At 55.6% G+C, this 12,919-nt stretch overlaps 2 protein-coding genes across 2 annotated transcripts in view; both read left to right on the top strand.

Moving 5' to 3' along the window:
* The window catches only part of LOC116409659, a 5,331-nt gene extending 966 nt beyond the window's left edge, over positions 1-4,365 (top strand). Inside the window, exons 2-6 of the mRNA XM_031898397.1 lie at positions 42-317; positions 714-1,117; positions 1,312-1,723; positions 2,033-2,937; positions 3,421-4,365. Of these exons, the coding sequence (XP_031754257.1) occupies positions 42-317; positions 714-1,117; positions 1,312-1,546 (915 nt within the window). The 3' untranslated portion in view covers positions 1,547-1,723; positions 2,033-2,937; positions 3,421-4,365. The remainder of the gene's footprint in view (positions 1-41; positions 318-713; positions 1,118-1,311; positions 1,724-2,032; positions 2,938-3,420) is intronic.
* The window catches only part of tp53 (tumor protein p53), a 10,595-nt gene extending 710 nt beyond the window's left edge, over positions 1-9,885 (top strand). Inside the window, 10 exon segments of the mRNA NM_001001903.1 lie at positions 4,376-4,461; positions 4,802-4,850; positions 5,022-5,198; positions 5,675-5,861; positions 6,676-6,788; positions 6,886-6,995; positions 7,076-7,197; positions 7,498-7,583; positions 8,325-8,407; positions 8,617-9,885. Of these exon segments, the coding sequence (NP_001001903.1) occupies positions 4,391-4,461; positions 4,802-4,850; positions 5,022-5,198; positions 5,675-5,861; positions 6,676-6,788; positions 6,886-6,995; positions 7,076-7,197; positions 7,498-7,583; positions 8,325-8,407; positions 8,617-8,707 (1,089 nt within the window). The 5' untranslated portion in view covers positions 4,376-4,390 and the 3' untranslated portion in view covers positions 8,708-9,885.
* Positions 9,886-12,919: the final 3,034 nt, after the last annotated feature.

Genomic DNA, 12,919 nt, shown 5'->3' on the forward strand with positions numbered 1-12,919 from the left:
AGGCACCCACAGGTTACCCCTCAGGTCCCGGCATTGGGTAGGAATTGTGGGTGGCAGTGGGACTGGGAGTTGGCTTCTTGGCCTCACTTGGGCCCCCAGTCACTGTCAGGCACCCACAGGTTACCCCTCAGGTCCCGGCATTGGGTAGGAATTGTGGGTGGCAGTGGGACTGGGAGTTGGCTTCACTTGGGCCCCCAGTCACTGTCAGGCACCCACAGGTTCCCCCTCAGGTCCCGGCATTGGGTAGGAATTGTGGGTGGCAGTGGGACTGGGAGTTGGCTTCACTTGGGCCCCCAGTCACTGTCAGGCACCCACAGGTCCCGGCATTGGGTAGGAATTGTGGGTGGCAGTGGGACTGGGAGTTGGCTTCACTTGGGCCCCCAGTCACTGTCAGGCACCCACAGGTTCCCCCTCAGGTCCCGGCATTGGGTAGGAATTGTGGGTGGCAGTGGGACTGGGAGTTGGCTTCTTGGCTTCACTTGGGCCCCCAGTCACTGTCAGGCACCCACAGGTCCCGGCATTGGGTAGGAATTGTGGGTGGCAGTGGGACTGGGAGTTGGCTTCTTGGCCTCACTTGGGCCCCCAGTCACTGTCAGGCACCCACAGGTTCCCCCTCAGGTCCCGGCATTGGGTAGGAATTCTGGGTGGCAGTGGGACTGGGAGTTGGCTTCTTGGCCTCACTTGGGCCCCCAGTCACTGTCAGGCACCCACAGGTTACCCCTCAGGTCCCGGCATTGGGTAGGAATTGTGGGTGGCAGTGGGACTGGGGGTTGGCCTCACTTGGGCCCCCAGTCACTGTCAGGCACCCACAGGTTCCCCCACAGGTCCCGGCATTGGGTAGGAATTGTGGGTGGCAGTGGGACTGGGAGTTGGCTTCACTTGGGCCCCCAGTCACTGTCAGGCACCCACAGGTTACCCCTCAGGTCCCGGCATTGGGTAGGAATTGTGGGTGTCAGTGGGACTGGGAGTTGGCTTCACTTGGGCCCCCAGTCGCTGTCAGGCACCCACAGGTTACCCCTCAGGTCCCGGCATTGGGTAGGAATTGTGGGTGGCAGTGGGACTGGGAGTTGGCTTCTTGGCCTCACTTGGGCCCCCAGTCACTGTCAGGCACCCACAGGTCCCGGCATTGGGTAGGAATTGTGGGTGTCAGTGGGACTGGGAGTTGGCTTCTTGGCCTCACTTGGGCCCCCAGTCACTGTCAGGCACCCACAGGTTCCCCCTCAGGTCCCGGCATTGGGTAGGAATTGTGGGTGGCAGTGGGACTGGGAGTTGGCTTCACTTGGGCCCCCAGTCACTGTCAGGCACCCACAGGTTACCCCTCAGGTCCCGGCATTGGGTAGGAATTGTGGGTGGCAGTGGGACTGGGAGTTGGCTTCACTTGGGCCCCCAGTCGCTGTCAGGCACCCACAGGTTCCCCCTCAGGTCCCGGCATTGGGTAGGAATTGTGGGTGGCAGTGGGACTGGGAGTTGGCTTCTTGGCCTCACTTGGGCCCCCAGTCACTGTCAGGCACCCACAGGTTACCCCTCAGGTCCCGGCATTGGGTAGGAATTGTGGGTGGCAGTGGGACTGGGAGTTGGCTTCTTGGCCTCACTTGGGCCCCCAGTCACTGTCAGGCACCCACAGGTTCCCCCACAGGTCCCGGCATTGGGTAGGAATTGTGGGTGTCAGTGGGACTGGGAGTTGGCTTCACTTGGGCCCCCAGTCACTGTCAGGCACCCACAGGTTACCCCTCAGGTCCCGGCATTTGGTAGGAATTGTGGGTGTCAGTGGGACTGGGGGTTGGCTTCACTTGGGCCCCCAGTCACTGTCAGGCACCCACAGGTTACCCCTCAGGTCCCGGCATTGGGTAGGAATTGTGGGTGGCAGTGGGACTGGGGGTTGGCCTCACTTGGGCCCCCAGTCACTGTCAGGCACCCACAGGTTACCCCTCAGGTCCCGGCATTGGGTAGGAATTGTGGGTGGCAGTGGGACTGGGAGTTGGCCTCACTTGGGCCCCCAGTCACTGTCAGGCACCCACAGGTTACCCCTCAGGTCCCGGCATTGGGTAGGAATTGTGGGTGGCAGTGGGACTGGGAGTTGGCTTCTTGGCCTCACTTGGGCCCCCAGTCACTGTCAGGCACCCACAGGTTACCCCTCAGGTCCCGGCATTGGGTAGGAATTGTGGGTGGCAGTGGGACTGGGAGTTGGCTTCTTGGCCTCACTTGGGCCCCCAGTCACTGTCAGGCACCCACAGGTTACCCCTCAGGTCCCGGCATTGGGTAGGAATTGTGGGTGGCAGTGGGACTGGGAGTTGGCTTCTTGGCTTCACTTGGGCCCCCAGTCACTGTCAGGCACCCACAGGTCCCGGCATTGGGTAGGAATTGTGGGTGGCAGTGGGACTGGGAGTTGGCTTCTTGGCCTCACTTGGGCCCCCAGTCACTGTCAGGCACCCACAGGTTCCCCCACAGGTCCCGGCATTGGGTAGGAATTGTGGGTGGCAGTGGGACTGGGAGTTGGCTTCTTGGCTTCACTTGGGCCCCCAGTCACTGTCAGGCACCCACAGGTTACCCCTCAGGTCCCGGCATTGGGTAGGAATTGTGGGTGGCAGTGGGACTGGGAGTTGGCTTCACTTGGGCCCCCAGTCACTGTCAGGCACCCACAGGTTACCCCTCAGGTCCCGGCATTTGGTAGGAATTGTGGGTGGCAGTGGGACTGGGGGTTGGCCTCACTTGGGCCCCCAGGCACCCACAGGTTCCCCCACAGGTCCCGGCATTGGGTAGGAATTGTGGGTGGCAGTGGGACTGGGGGTTGGCCTCACTTGGGCCCCCAGTCACTGTCAGGCACCCACAGGTTACCCCTCAGGTCCCGGCATTGGGTAGGAATTGTGGGTGGCAGTGGGACTGGGAGTTGGCTTCTTGGCCTCACTTGGGCCCCCAGTCACTGTCAGGCACCCACAGGTCCCGGCATTGGGTATGAATTGTGGGTGTCAGTGGGACTGGGAGTTGGCCTCACTTGGGCCCCCAGTCACTGTCAGGCACCCACAGGTTCCCCCACAGGTCCCGGCATTGGGTAGGAATTGTGGGTGTCAGTGGGACTGGGAGTTGGCCTCACTTGGGCCCCCAGTCACTGTCAGGCACCCACAGGTTCCCCCACAGGTCCCGGCATTGGGTAGGAATTGTGGGTGTCAGTGGGGGCCCAAGTGAGGCCAACTCCCAGTCCCACTGACACCCACAATTCCTACCCAATGCCGGGACCTGTGGGGGAACCTGTGGGTGCCTGACAGTGACTGGGGGCCCAAGTGAGGCCAACTCCCAGTCCCACTGACACCCACAATTCCTACCCAATGCCGGGACCTGTGGGGGAACCTGTGGGTGCCTGACAGTGACTGGGGGCCCAAGTGAGGCCAACTCCCAGTCCCAGTCACTGTCAGGCACCCACAGGTTACCCCTCAGGTCCCGGCATTGGGTAGGAATTGTGGGTGTCAGTGGGACTGGGAGTTGGCCTCACTTGGGCCCCCAGTCACTGTCGGGCACCCACAGGTTCCCCCACAGGTCCCGGCATTGGGTAGGAATTGTGGGTGTCAGTGGGACTGGGAGTTGGCCTCACTTGGGCCCCCAGTCACTGTCAGGCACCCACAGGTTCCCCCACAGGTCCCGGCATTGGGTAGGAATTGTGGGTGGCAGTGGGACTGGGAGTTGGCCTCACTTGGGCCCCCAGTCACTGTCAGGCACCCACAGGTTACCCCTCAGGTCCCGGCATTGGGTAGGAATTGTGGGTGGCAGTGGGACTGGGAGTTGGCCTCACTTGGGCCCCCAGTCACTGTCAGGCACCCACAGGTTCCCCCTCAGGTCCCGGCATTGGGTAGGAATTGTGGGTGTCAGTGGGACTGGGAGTTGGCCTCACTTGGGCCCCCAGTCACTGTCAGGCACCCACAGGTTCCCCCACAGGTCCCGGCATTGGGTAGGAATTGTGGGTGGCAGTGGGACTGGGGGTTGGCCTCACTTGGGCCCCCAGTCACTGTCAGGCACCCACAGGTTACCCCTCAGGTCCCGGCATTGGGTAGGAATTGTGGTGTCAGTTAGACCCCCCCCCCCCCAGCTTTTAGTCACTTTCAGGATTCTGTTTGCGGAATATTCTGTGTTGGGGGTGGAACAATAATGTAGGTCCCAGTGCGGATCTCTGGGGCCGGAATATGGGTGCTAATGTCTCAGGGAAGTGGGGAGACTCCATGCTGCAGGATAGGGGCAAGTTACTCGCACGCAATAGGGCACAAGCAGTAGCCTAAATACCCCTGCACTTGCCCCCAACCTGTTGTACAGGCCCCAGAGCATGAAACCTATAGGGGGAGCCAGGGAGTCACTGCTGATAACTGAACCTTTCCTTTGTACCTTTCAGTGATCTGGTTCTGCCATGGAACCTTCTTCTGAGACCGGCATGGAGCCGCCCCTCAGCCAGGAGACCTTCGAGGATTTGTGGAGCCTGTAAGTGTCACCCCCCCTAATAACTATACTGTCCTGTATCCCAGCTCCTTCATGTAATGGCCCCCCGGTGGGAGGGCAGCAACCTCAACTGTCACCCTGCAGGGGGTGGGGCAGACTCGCAGCTCTGTCTGTCACTGTGTCACCCTGCAGGGGGAGGGGCAGACTCATAGCTCTGTGTCACCCAGGGGGAGGGTTAAAGCACTATGTTCATTAAGGTTAATGAGCCCCACTCCTTTCCCTGTGTCTCCCTGTTGGGTGTTGTAGTTGCAGTGTGTGTGGGATGGGGGGGGGTAGGCACCTATGCACCCTGTCACATTGTTCCTGCTGTGCTTTTTCCCAGGTTGCCGGACCCCCTACAGACCGGGACAGGTCAGATGGAAAACTTTGCGGTGAGTAGGAGTGAATTTGATCTTTTTTTTTTTCTTCATGCGCCTGTTGCCTAAATATGGGGCTTCCGGGGTGGGTTTGGGGAGGGGGGTGGGGACGTCGCCCTTATTAATACCCAGCAGTGCTTATTGTTACCTCCAAGCTTTATAGCCCTCCTATTGTTTTCCCTCTAGGAGTTTTCAGAGTACCCCCTGGCGCCAGACATGACGGTTCTGCAGGAAGGGCTTATGGGTAATACCGTGCCCACCGTGACTTCGTCTGCTGTCCCCTCAACTGAGGATTACGCAGGGAGCTACGGGCTCAAATTGGAGTTCCAACAGAATGGAACCGCAAAGTCTGTTACCTGCACAGTAAGTCCCTAAATGCTCCCAGATTGCAGTTATTTACCCCTCTTCCTGGGAAGAATGCTCCAGATCTGCCCCCTTGGACGCTGCTCCGCCTTAAGTCCTTTGAGGCCGTGCCCCCTCACCTGTGTGTGTTTGGGGAGGGGGGGTATCAGAAATGTAATGGGGGTTTTAGTGATAGACTACAGTTCCCATGATCCCCTGTGTGTACTTGCTTCAGAGAGCAAGGCGGCCCACTCTATACATGTGTCGGACATGTTCTAGGGGACAAGTCTGGGCAAGCCCACTTAACCGCTTCCCTCAGCAGCCAGGGAGGGGTTAAGGACACAGCTGTGCGGGGAGTGCTGAGGGGCTGCTCAGAAGCCTTTGTTGGAGAGTAGGGTAAGGGTGGGTTAAAGGGGCAATGGCTTGCTGGGGATTGAATGACCCCCCTCAGAGCTCACATGGCTGCCCCACTAACCCCCTGCCGTTGGTCTCTGCAGTACTCCACCGACCTCAACAAGCTCTTCTGCCAATTGGCCAAGACCTGCCCTTTGCTGGTCCGTGTGGAGAGACCCCCGCCGCTCGGCTCCATTCTCCGGGCTACGGCCGTGTACAAGAAATCCGAGCACGTGGCCGAGGTGGTCAAGAGGTGCCCCCACCATGAGCGCAGCGTGGAGCCAGGGGATGGTAATCGTTTCTTTTATTCTTATGGGGGCAGGGGTATATCTTGGGGGGGTATATAATATGGCTTTTGTACTGTATGGGATTGCTGGGGGTATATATAATCTGACTACATATCTCGGGGGGACACCCAGATTGCTGTGCAGGGGGTAAATCCTGGGGGGGTACATAATCTGGCTTTTGTACTGTATGGGATTGCTGGGGATATATATAATCTGACTACATAACTCGGGGGGGAGACACAGACTGCTGTGCAGGGGGTATATCCTAGGGCTATATAATCTGGCTTTTGTACTATATGGGATTTCTGGGGGTATATATAATCTGACTACATATCTCGGGGGGGGCACCCAGATTGCTGTGCAGGGGGTAAATCCTGGGGGGGTACATAATCTGGCTTTTGTACTGTATGGGATTGCTGGGGATATATATAATCTGACTACATATCTCGGGGGGCACCCAGATTGCTGTGCAGGGGGTAAATCCTGGGGGGGTATATAATCTGGCTTTTGTACTATATGGGATTTCTGGGGGTATATATAATCTGACTACATATCTCGGGGGGTGGGGGCACAGACTGCTGTGCAGGGGGTATATCCTAGGGCTATATAATCTGGCTTTTGTACTATATGGCATTGCTGGGGGTATATATATATATAATCTGACTACATATCTCGGGGGGTGGGGGCACAGACTGCTGTGCAGGGGGTATATCCTGGGGGGCTATATAATCTGGCTTTTGTACTATATGGGATTTCTGGGGGTATATATAATATATTGGAGTTTTAGTACTATTAACGCTTTATTGTGTTTTGTGCAGACCCTGCCCCTCCCAGTCACCTGATGCGCGTGGAGGGAAATTCAAAGGCTTATTATATGGAGGATGTTGGTACCGGGCGCCATAGTGTCTGTGTGCCCTATGAGGGCCCTCAGGTAATGGGATTGGGGGGCTTGGTGCTCTGCCATTGCTGCTCCTGTGCTGCTTATGGTTTGGGTCGGGGTTTCTGATTGGCTCGTGTTTCTCCTGTAGGTCGGAACCGAATGTACCACCGTTCTGTACAACTATATGTGTAACAGCTCGTGTATGGGTGGGATGAACCGCCGGCCCATTCTCACTATTATCACCCTGGAGTCCCCAGAGTAAGTGAATATGCCGCCCCCCCCCCCCGGCTGGGATGGTACATTCTCCAAGTAACATGATACACTCTTATCTCCTTTAGGGGGCTGCTGCTTGGCCGCCGCTGCTTTGAGGTTCGTGTGTGCGCCTGCCCCGGGAGGGATCGTCGCACAGAAGAAGATAATTGCACAAAGAAACGGGGCCTGAAACCCAACGGGAAGAGAGGTTGGTACCTGGGGGGGCACCAACGGGAGCCATGGGCATCGAAAGGCACGGAGTCTTATGGCTGAGAGCACAGGCAGCACAGCGCTAGCCATTGTGTCTTACTCCTCCATGCCCCAGCGCTACACTAGTTTCAGATTAATGTATTTACTCTCACATAGGGCTGGGGCTCCATTGCTGATCCTAAATACTTGCGGGGGCGGTAAGGGACAGATACTATTGTTGTGACTACAGAGTGGGTTGGGGCTGTATTGGGAAGGGATGACTTGAGTAAATGTGTTACCTGTTCTCTTGCTTTCCCAGAGCTTTCTCACCCACCATCCAGTGACCCTCCACTTCCCAAGAAGCGCCTTGTTGAGGAGGATGATGAAGAGACCTTCACCTTGCTGGTAAGTGACCACCGTTGGTACTATATCTTCCTACTTACCCTTGCGCTTCTGCTTGTTACTGTGCATAATAATGTGTGCAGACTTACCTGCCCCACCAATGGTATCGGAACTAGGGCAGATCTGTGCCACTGTGACAGAATGCTCTGTTATACAGATAGCTAGAATATCAGCCATAAAGCAGGGCAGGACTGCTGCTTACAATGGGGGGATCAGATATGATCTGTGCCACTGTGACAGAATGCTCTGTTATACAGATAGCTAGAATCTCAGCCATAAAGCAGGGCAGGACTGCTGCTTACAATGGGGGGGGGTCAGATAGGATCTGTGCCACTGTGACAGAATGCTCTGTTATACAGATAGCTAGAATCTCAGCCATAAAGCAGGGCAGGACTGCTGCTTACAATGGGGGATCAGATAGGATCTGTGCCACTGTGACAGAATGCTCTGTTATACAGATAGCTAGAATCTCAGCCATAAAGCAGGGCAGGACTGCTGCTTACAATGGGGGGATCAGATTGGATCTGTGCCACTGTGACAGAATGATCTGTTATACAGATAGCTAGAATCTCAGCCATAAAGCAGGGCAGGACTGCTGCTTACAATGGGGGGATCAGATAGGATCTGTGCCACTGTGACAGAATGCTCTGTTATACAGATAGCTAGAATCTCAGCCATAAAGCAGGGCAGCACTGCTGCTAACAATGGGTAATACTCAGTACTGCTGTGACTTTCCGCCTTCAGATTAAGGGGCGGAGCCGCTATGAGATGATAAAGAAACTGAATGACGCACTTGAATTACAAGAGAGCCTCGACCAGCAGAAACTGTAAGTACCTGCCCCTGGTGCTACAGTGGTTATTGGGGTGCTGTGCCTGATGGTGGGGTACAGTGGACACATTATGGGACCCCATTTCCCAGTCTCTCCCTCTGTTCTGGGTTCTCCTTGATGTTCCGCCCTCTATTTGCCCCTTCTCTGTACTTAGTGTACCCCTATACTGATGGCGCTTTCTCCCCCCCCCCCCCCCCTTCCCACAGGTCCATAAAGTGCCGCAAGTGCCGGGACGAGATCAAACCCAAGAAAGGGAAGAAGCTGCTGGTGAAAGATGAGCTGCAGGACTCCGAGTGAGACCCCGACGGGAGCCAGCACTTGGGGGGCATCGGTGGCCGGTTCTCCGACTTTTGTTTTTTTTGTTTTGTTTTTTTTTTAAGCTCTGTCCCTCCTTTTAGCTAGTTTAGAGGGTCCGCATTGCCCTTGGGGGGCCCGCTAGTTCTATATGGCACCCAATATTATCCAGTCATTATGTGTTTGGGGGCTCAATTACACTGTTTACTCTGTATCATTGTAAGAGATGGGGGTACACCCCCCCACCCTGATAATGCATTTAAGGAAAATGAATGTCATATTGTTGTGGCCCACGAACAAAGTACCAAGGTCCCCCTGGCCCGCCCAGTCTGTGGTTCCAGTGCATTATGGGGCACTGGGTCAGGCTGTGTGGGTCACCCAATCAGTGAGGTGGCACCCCACTTGGGTAAAGGGAGGGCCTCTACTCCTGCCAACCTGTTAGTCATTGACTCCTGTAAGGAGGAGCTAATGCAGTGGGGGAGGGGCTTAAGGACAGGCAAAATAGTTCCCTTTCCATTGGCCAAAGTGATGGTGTTGGCCCTTACTGGGGCTGAATCCCATAATGCATCTGTAGGGCTCGGGACGGCCCAGTGTACGCATCAGAGGGTGGAGCTTCCTGCAGATTGAGTTGAATTCCCCCTTGAGTGGGGAATGTATTGGAGTGGGATAGGCCCCGCCCATCCAGGGTTCTGCTGACTGCCACCTTATTATGTAACCCTGTGGGTGAGGGTGTGAATGGTATGTGCCCAGTGTGGGAGGGATATAACTGCCACTCCTACCCCCCCATACAGACTCTCCTGGCATGCCAGCATGGTGGGCACTGTATGGGTTCATTGCTGCTCCGGTGTAGTGGCACCTATGCCTCTGGGGGTGCTAGAGAGCTCAGGGAGTTTCCCAGGCAGGGGCAATAAGAGGCCCGGGGGGTAAGATTTAGGCTCTGAAGGGCAGTTATATCGACATTTCATGGAGATTAGCGCCACATTTCCTCCCTTCAGCGCCAAATGGGTTATGGGCATCAATGGGTTATGGGCATCATTATTCGGTTGCTGGGGCTCCCCCAGATCTGCCCCTGTCTCCCCCCCCAAATGTGCCCCTGTCTCCCCATAACCTTCCTTTTTACTAACACTCACTGCCAATGAATTTTGTATCTTCTTTTTTTAATAAAAAAAAATCCAGTAATCTATTGTTGTGTGGCCCCCATGTTTGGTTTGTGGGCAGAGATTGGGGGGCAGTAATAAGAGGAGGGGCAGCAATAAGTGTCACCCTTCTGTGATCCCCTTTTTGCATAGTGAGGTGCCATTCGAGTACATATAAAGGGGATATAAACTGCAAGATAGCATTTTAGCCTAATGAAAGCTCGTTGATTAACCCGCAATTGAAAATAACGTGTAACTAATTGCTGTGTAAATCCCTGTCTGCCCTGACTGCACTGCTGGTTCTGACTGCTGATTTCTATAGAAGCCCCTGTGTCTCTGACTAATAGGGAGGAGTTATTTATACAGAGGGTTTGGCACAGTGGCTACTCATTGGCTCAGCCAGTTTGGCCTGCTCCCTGGGTGTGCTTGTTGGCAATGTTGCAAAATCAGTGCTTTCAGTTTCACTGTCCTGTTTAACTCTTTCTGGCCCAGGCAATCGGGGCTCCGGTAATGCAGACTCTATTGTACCGGCAGGGGGGTACTGCTGGCAGCGCCTTAGTCTGCTGTCTGCAGCATGAAAGGGGTTAAAGGGTACATTCAGCCAAAGCCTAGAAGCTAATTAGTGTGCTGTCCAGGGGCTAATTTCCCCCCCCCCCCCCCCCGGGCCTGAGCACCACTGGGCTTGGGGATTCCTGGGAACAGAGAATGGGGCATATGCACTGGCTGAGAGCCCCCCCCCCCCCCTTAACCCCCATCATGCCCTGCTGTGAGCCCAGGGGTACCTGCATATGCAACAGCTGAGAGCCCCCCCCCCCTCCTTAACCCCCCAACATGCCTTGTTGTGATCCCAAGGGTACCTGCATATGCACCGGTCAAGAGCCCCCCCCCCCCCCCAACCCCCACATGCCTTATTGTGATCCCTAGGGTGTTGCCCACCAGACACCGATGGGTTGCTCCACCCTAATGTCGGTGCCAGGCACAGTGGCTCAAGGAACCCACTGGCACACAATGAGCCGATCTATCAGAACCTTAATCTGGTTTCAGTTGAACCTGGGGTGTCGGTTCTAGACCAGGGGCCCCAACCTTCTATACCCAGGAGCCACATTCAAATGGGAAAATGTTGGGGAGCAACACAAGCAGGAGAGATGTGCCTGGGGTGCAAATAAGAGCTCTGGCTATTGGTAGTGGCAGCCTACAGGGGGGGCTGTTTGGCAATCACACTGGGCTTTATGCAGCCAACACTTGCCCCCCCCCCCCCCAACCAGGAATTCCAAGATAAGCCCCTGCTTTGGGACCCCTCAGTTACTGGTTGGGGGTCACTGCTCCAGACCATCCAAGCCCCCCAGTCTGTAGGTAGGGTAGAGCCAAATGGGAAATACTTGCACCCCTCCCTCCATGATCTGCCCCCTTTTCCCACATTCTTACCCCTGTCTCTTCTCTGCTTCTACCCTTCTCCGTTGTTTTCTCTCTCTTCACCCAACTTTTTATTGGACGCTCATTTCTTTGCCTGCCCCCCAATAGGCTGTCTGCACCTCTCTTTTCCTTCCCTGCCCCCCAATAGGCTGTCTGCACCTTTCTTTTCCTTCCCTGCCCCCAATAGGCTGTCAGCACCTCCCTTTTCAGCTAACTGCCCCCCAATAGGCTGTCTGCACCTCTCTTTTCCTTCCCTGCCCCCAATAGGCTGTCTGCACCTCCCTTTTCAGCTAACTGCCCCCCAATAGGCTGTCTGCACCTCTCTTTTCCTTCCCTGCCCCCAATAGGCTGTCTGCACCTCTCTTTTCCTTCCCTGCCCCCAATAGGCTGTCAGCACCTCCCTTTTCAGCTAACTGCCCCCAATAGGCTGTCTGCACCTCTTTTCCTTCCCTGCCCCCAATTGGCTGTCTGCACCTCTTTTCCTTCCCTGCCCCCACAATAGGCTGTCAGCACCTCTCTTTTCCTTCCCTGCCCCCCAATAGGCTGTCAGCACCTCTCTTTTCCTTCCCTGCCCCCACAATAGGCTGTCAGCACCTCTCTTTTCCTTCCCTGCCCCCCAATAGGCTGTCAGCACCTCTCTTTTCACTATCTGCCCCCCAATAGGCTGTCAGCACCTCTCTTTTCACTATCTGCCCCCCAATATGCTCGCAGGACAAAGGCTGTCTGATACTGGTCGGTTCCGTGCAGGTCCAGCGCTGTGATTGGATGAAGTGTTATTTGTGCCCCAAAGCCCACAATATGGGGGTACTTTTATTGGCTGCAGTTATGGTCACTTATTAATAAAGCAGAAAGCACCCCCCAAACTCTCCCTCTAATGAAGCACATTAATACCTCCCCAGTGTCCCCCTCTGCACCCCAATTCAGCCCCCCTGCAGGGTCACCCTGGGGCCCACGTGACACTGATTTTTATGTTACTTTCCGGATTTAGTGGGTCAGCGAGGGCGAGTGACAGACGGTTCCACTAATCCCAGCCCAATCCCTTGGCTAATCTCACCCCCCCGTTTTACCGTATTGTATAGTGGTACTGAGTATCCCCCCCCTCAACCCCCCGTCTTACTGTATTGTATAGTGGTACTGAGTATCCCCCCCCACCCACCCACCCCGTCTTACTGTATTGTATAGTGGTACTGAGCATCACCCCCCCTGTCTTACTGTATTGTATAGTGGTACTGAGTATCCCCCCTCACCCACCCCCCCGTCTTACTGTATTGTATAGTGGTATTGAGTATCCCCTCCCTCACCCCCCATCTTACTGTATAGTATAGTGGTACTGAGTATCCTCCCCCTCACCCCCTGTCTTACTGTATTGTATAGTAGTACTGAGTATCCCCCCCCTCACCCCCTGTCTTACTGTATTGTATAGTGGTACTGAGTATCCCCCCCCTCACCCCCCGTCTTACTGTATAGTATAGTAGTACTGAGTATCCCCCCCCTCACCCCCTGTCTTACTGTATTGTATAGTGGTACTGAGTATCCCCCCCCCTCACCCCCCGTCTTACTGTATTGTACAGTGGTACTGAGTATCCCCCCCCCTCACCCCCCATCTAACATCCAACTGCCTACTTGACTCATTTCAGTCTGGTGCCGCCCCCACCACTCTACAGAA

This window comes from Xenopus tropicalis, chromosome 3, assembly GCF_000004195.4.
Source record: "Xenopus tropicalis strain Nigerian chromosome 3, UCB_Xtro_10.0, whole genome shotgun sequence".
Lineage (NCBI taxonomy): Eukaryota > Metazoa > Chordata > Amphibia > Anura > Pipidae > Xenopus > Xenopus tropicalis.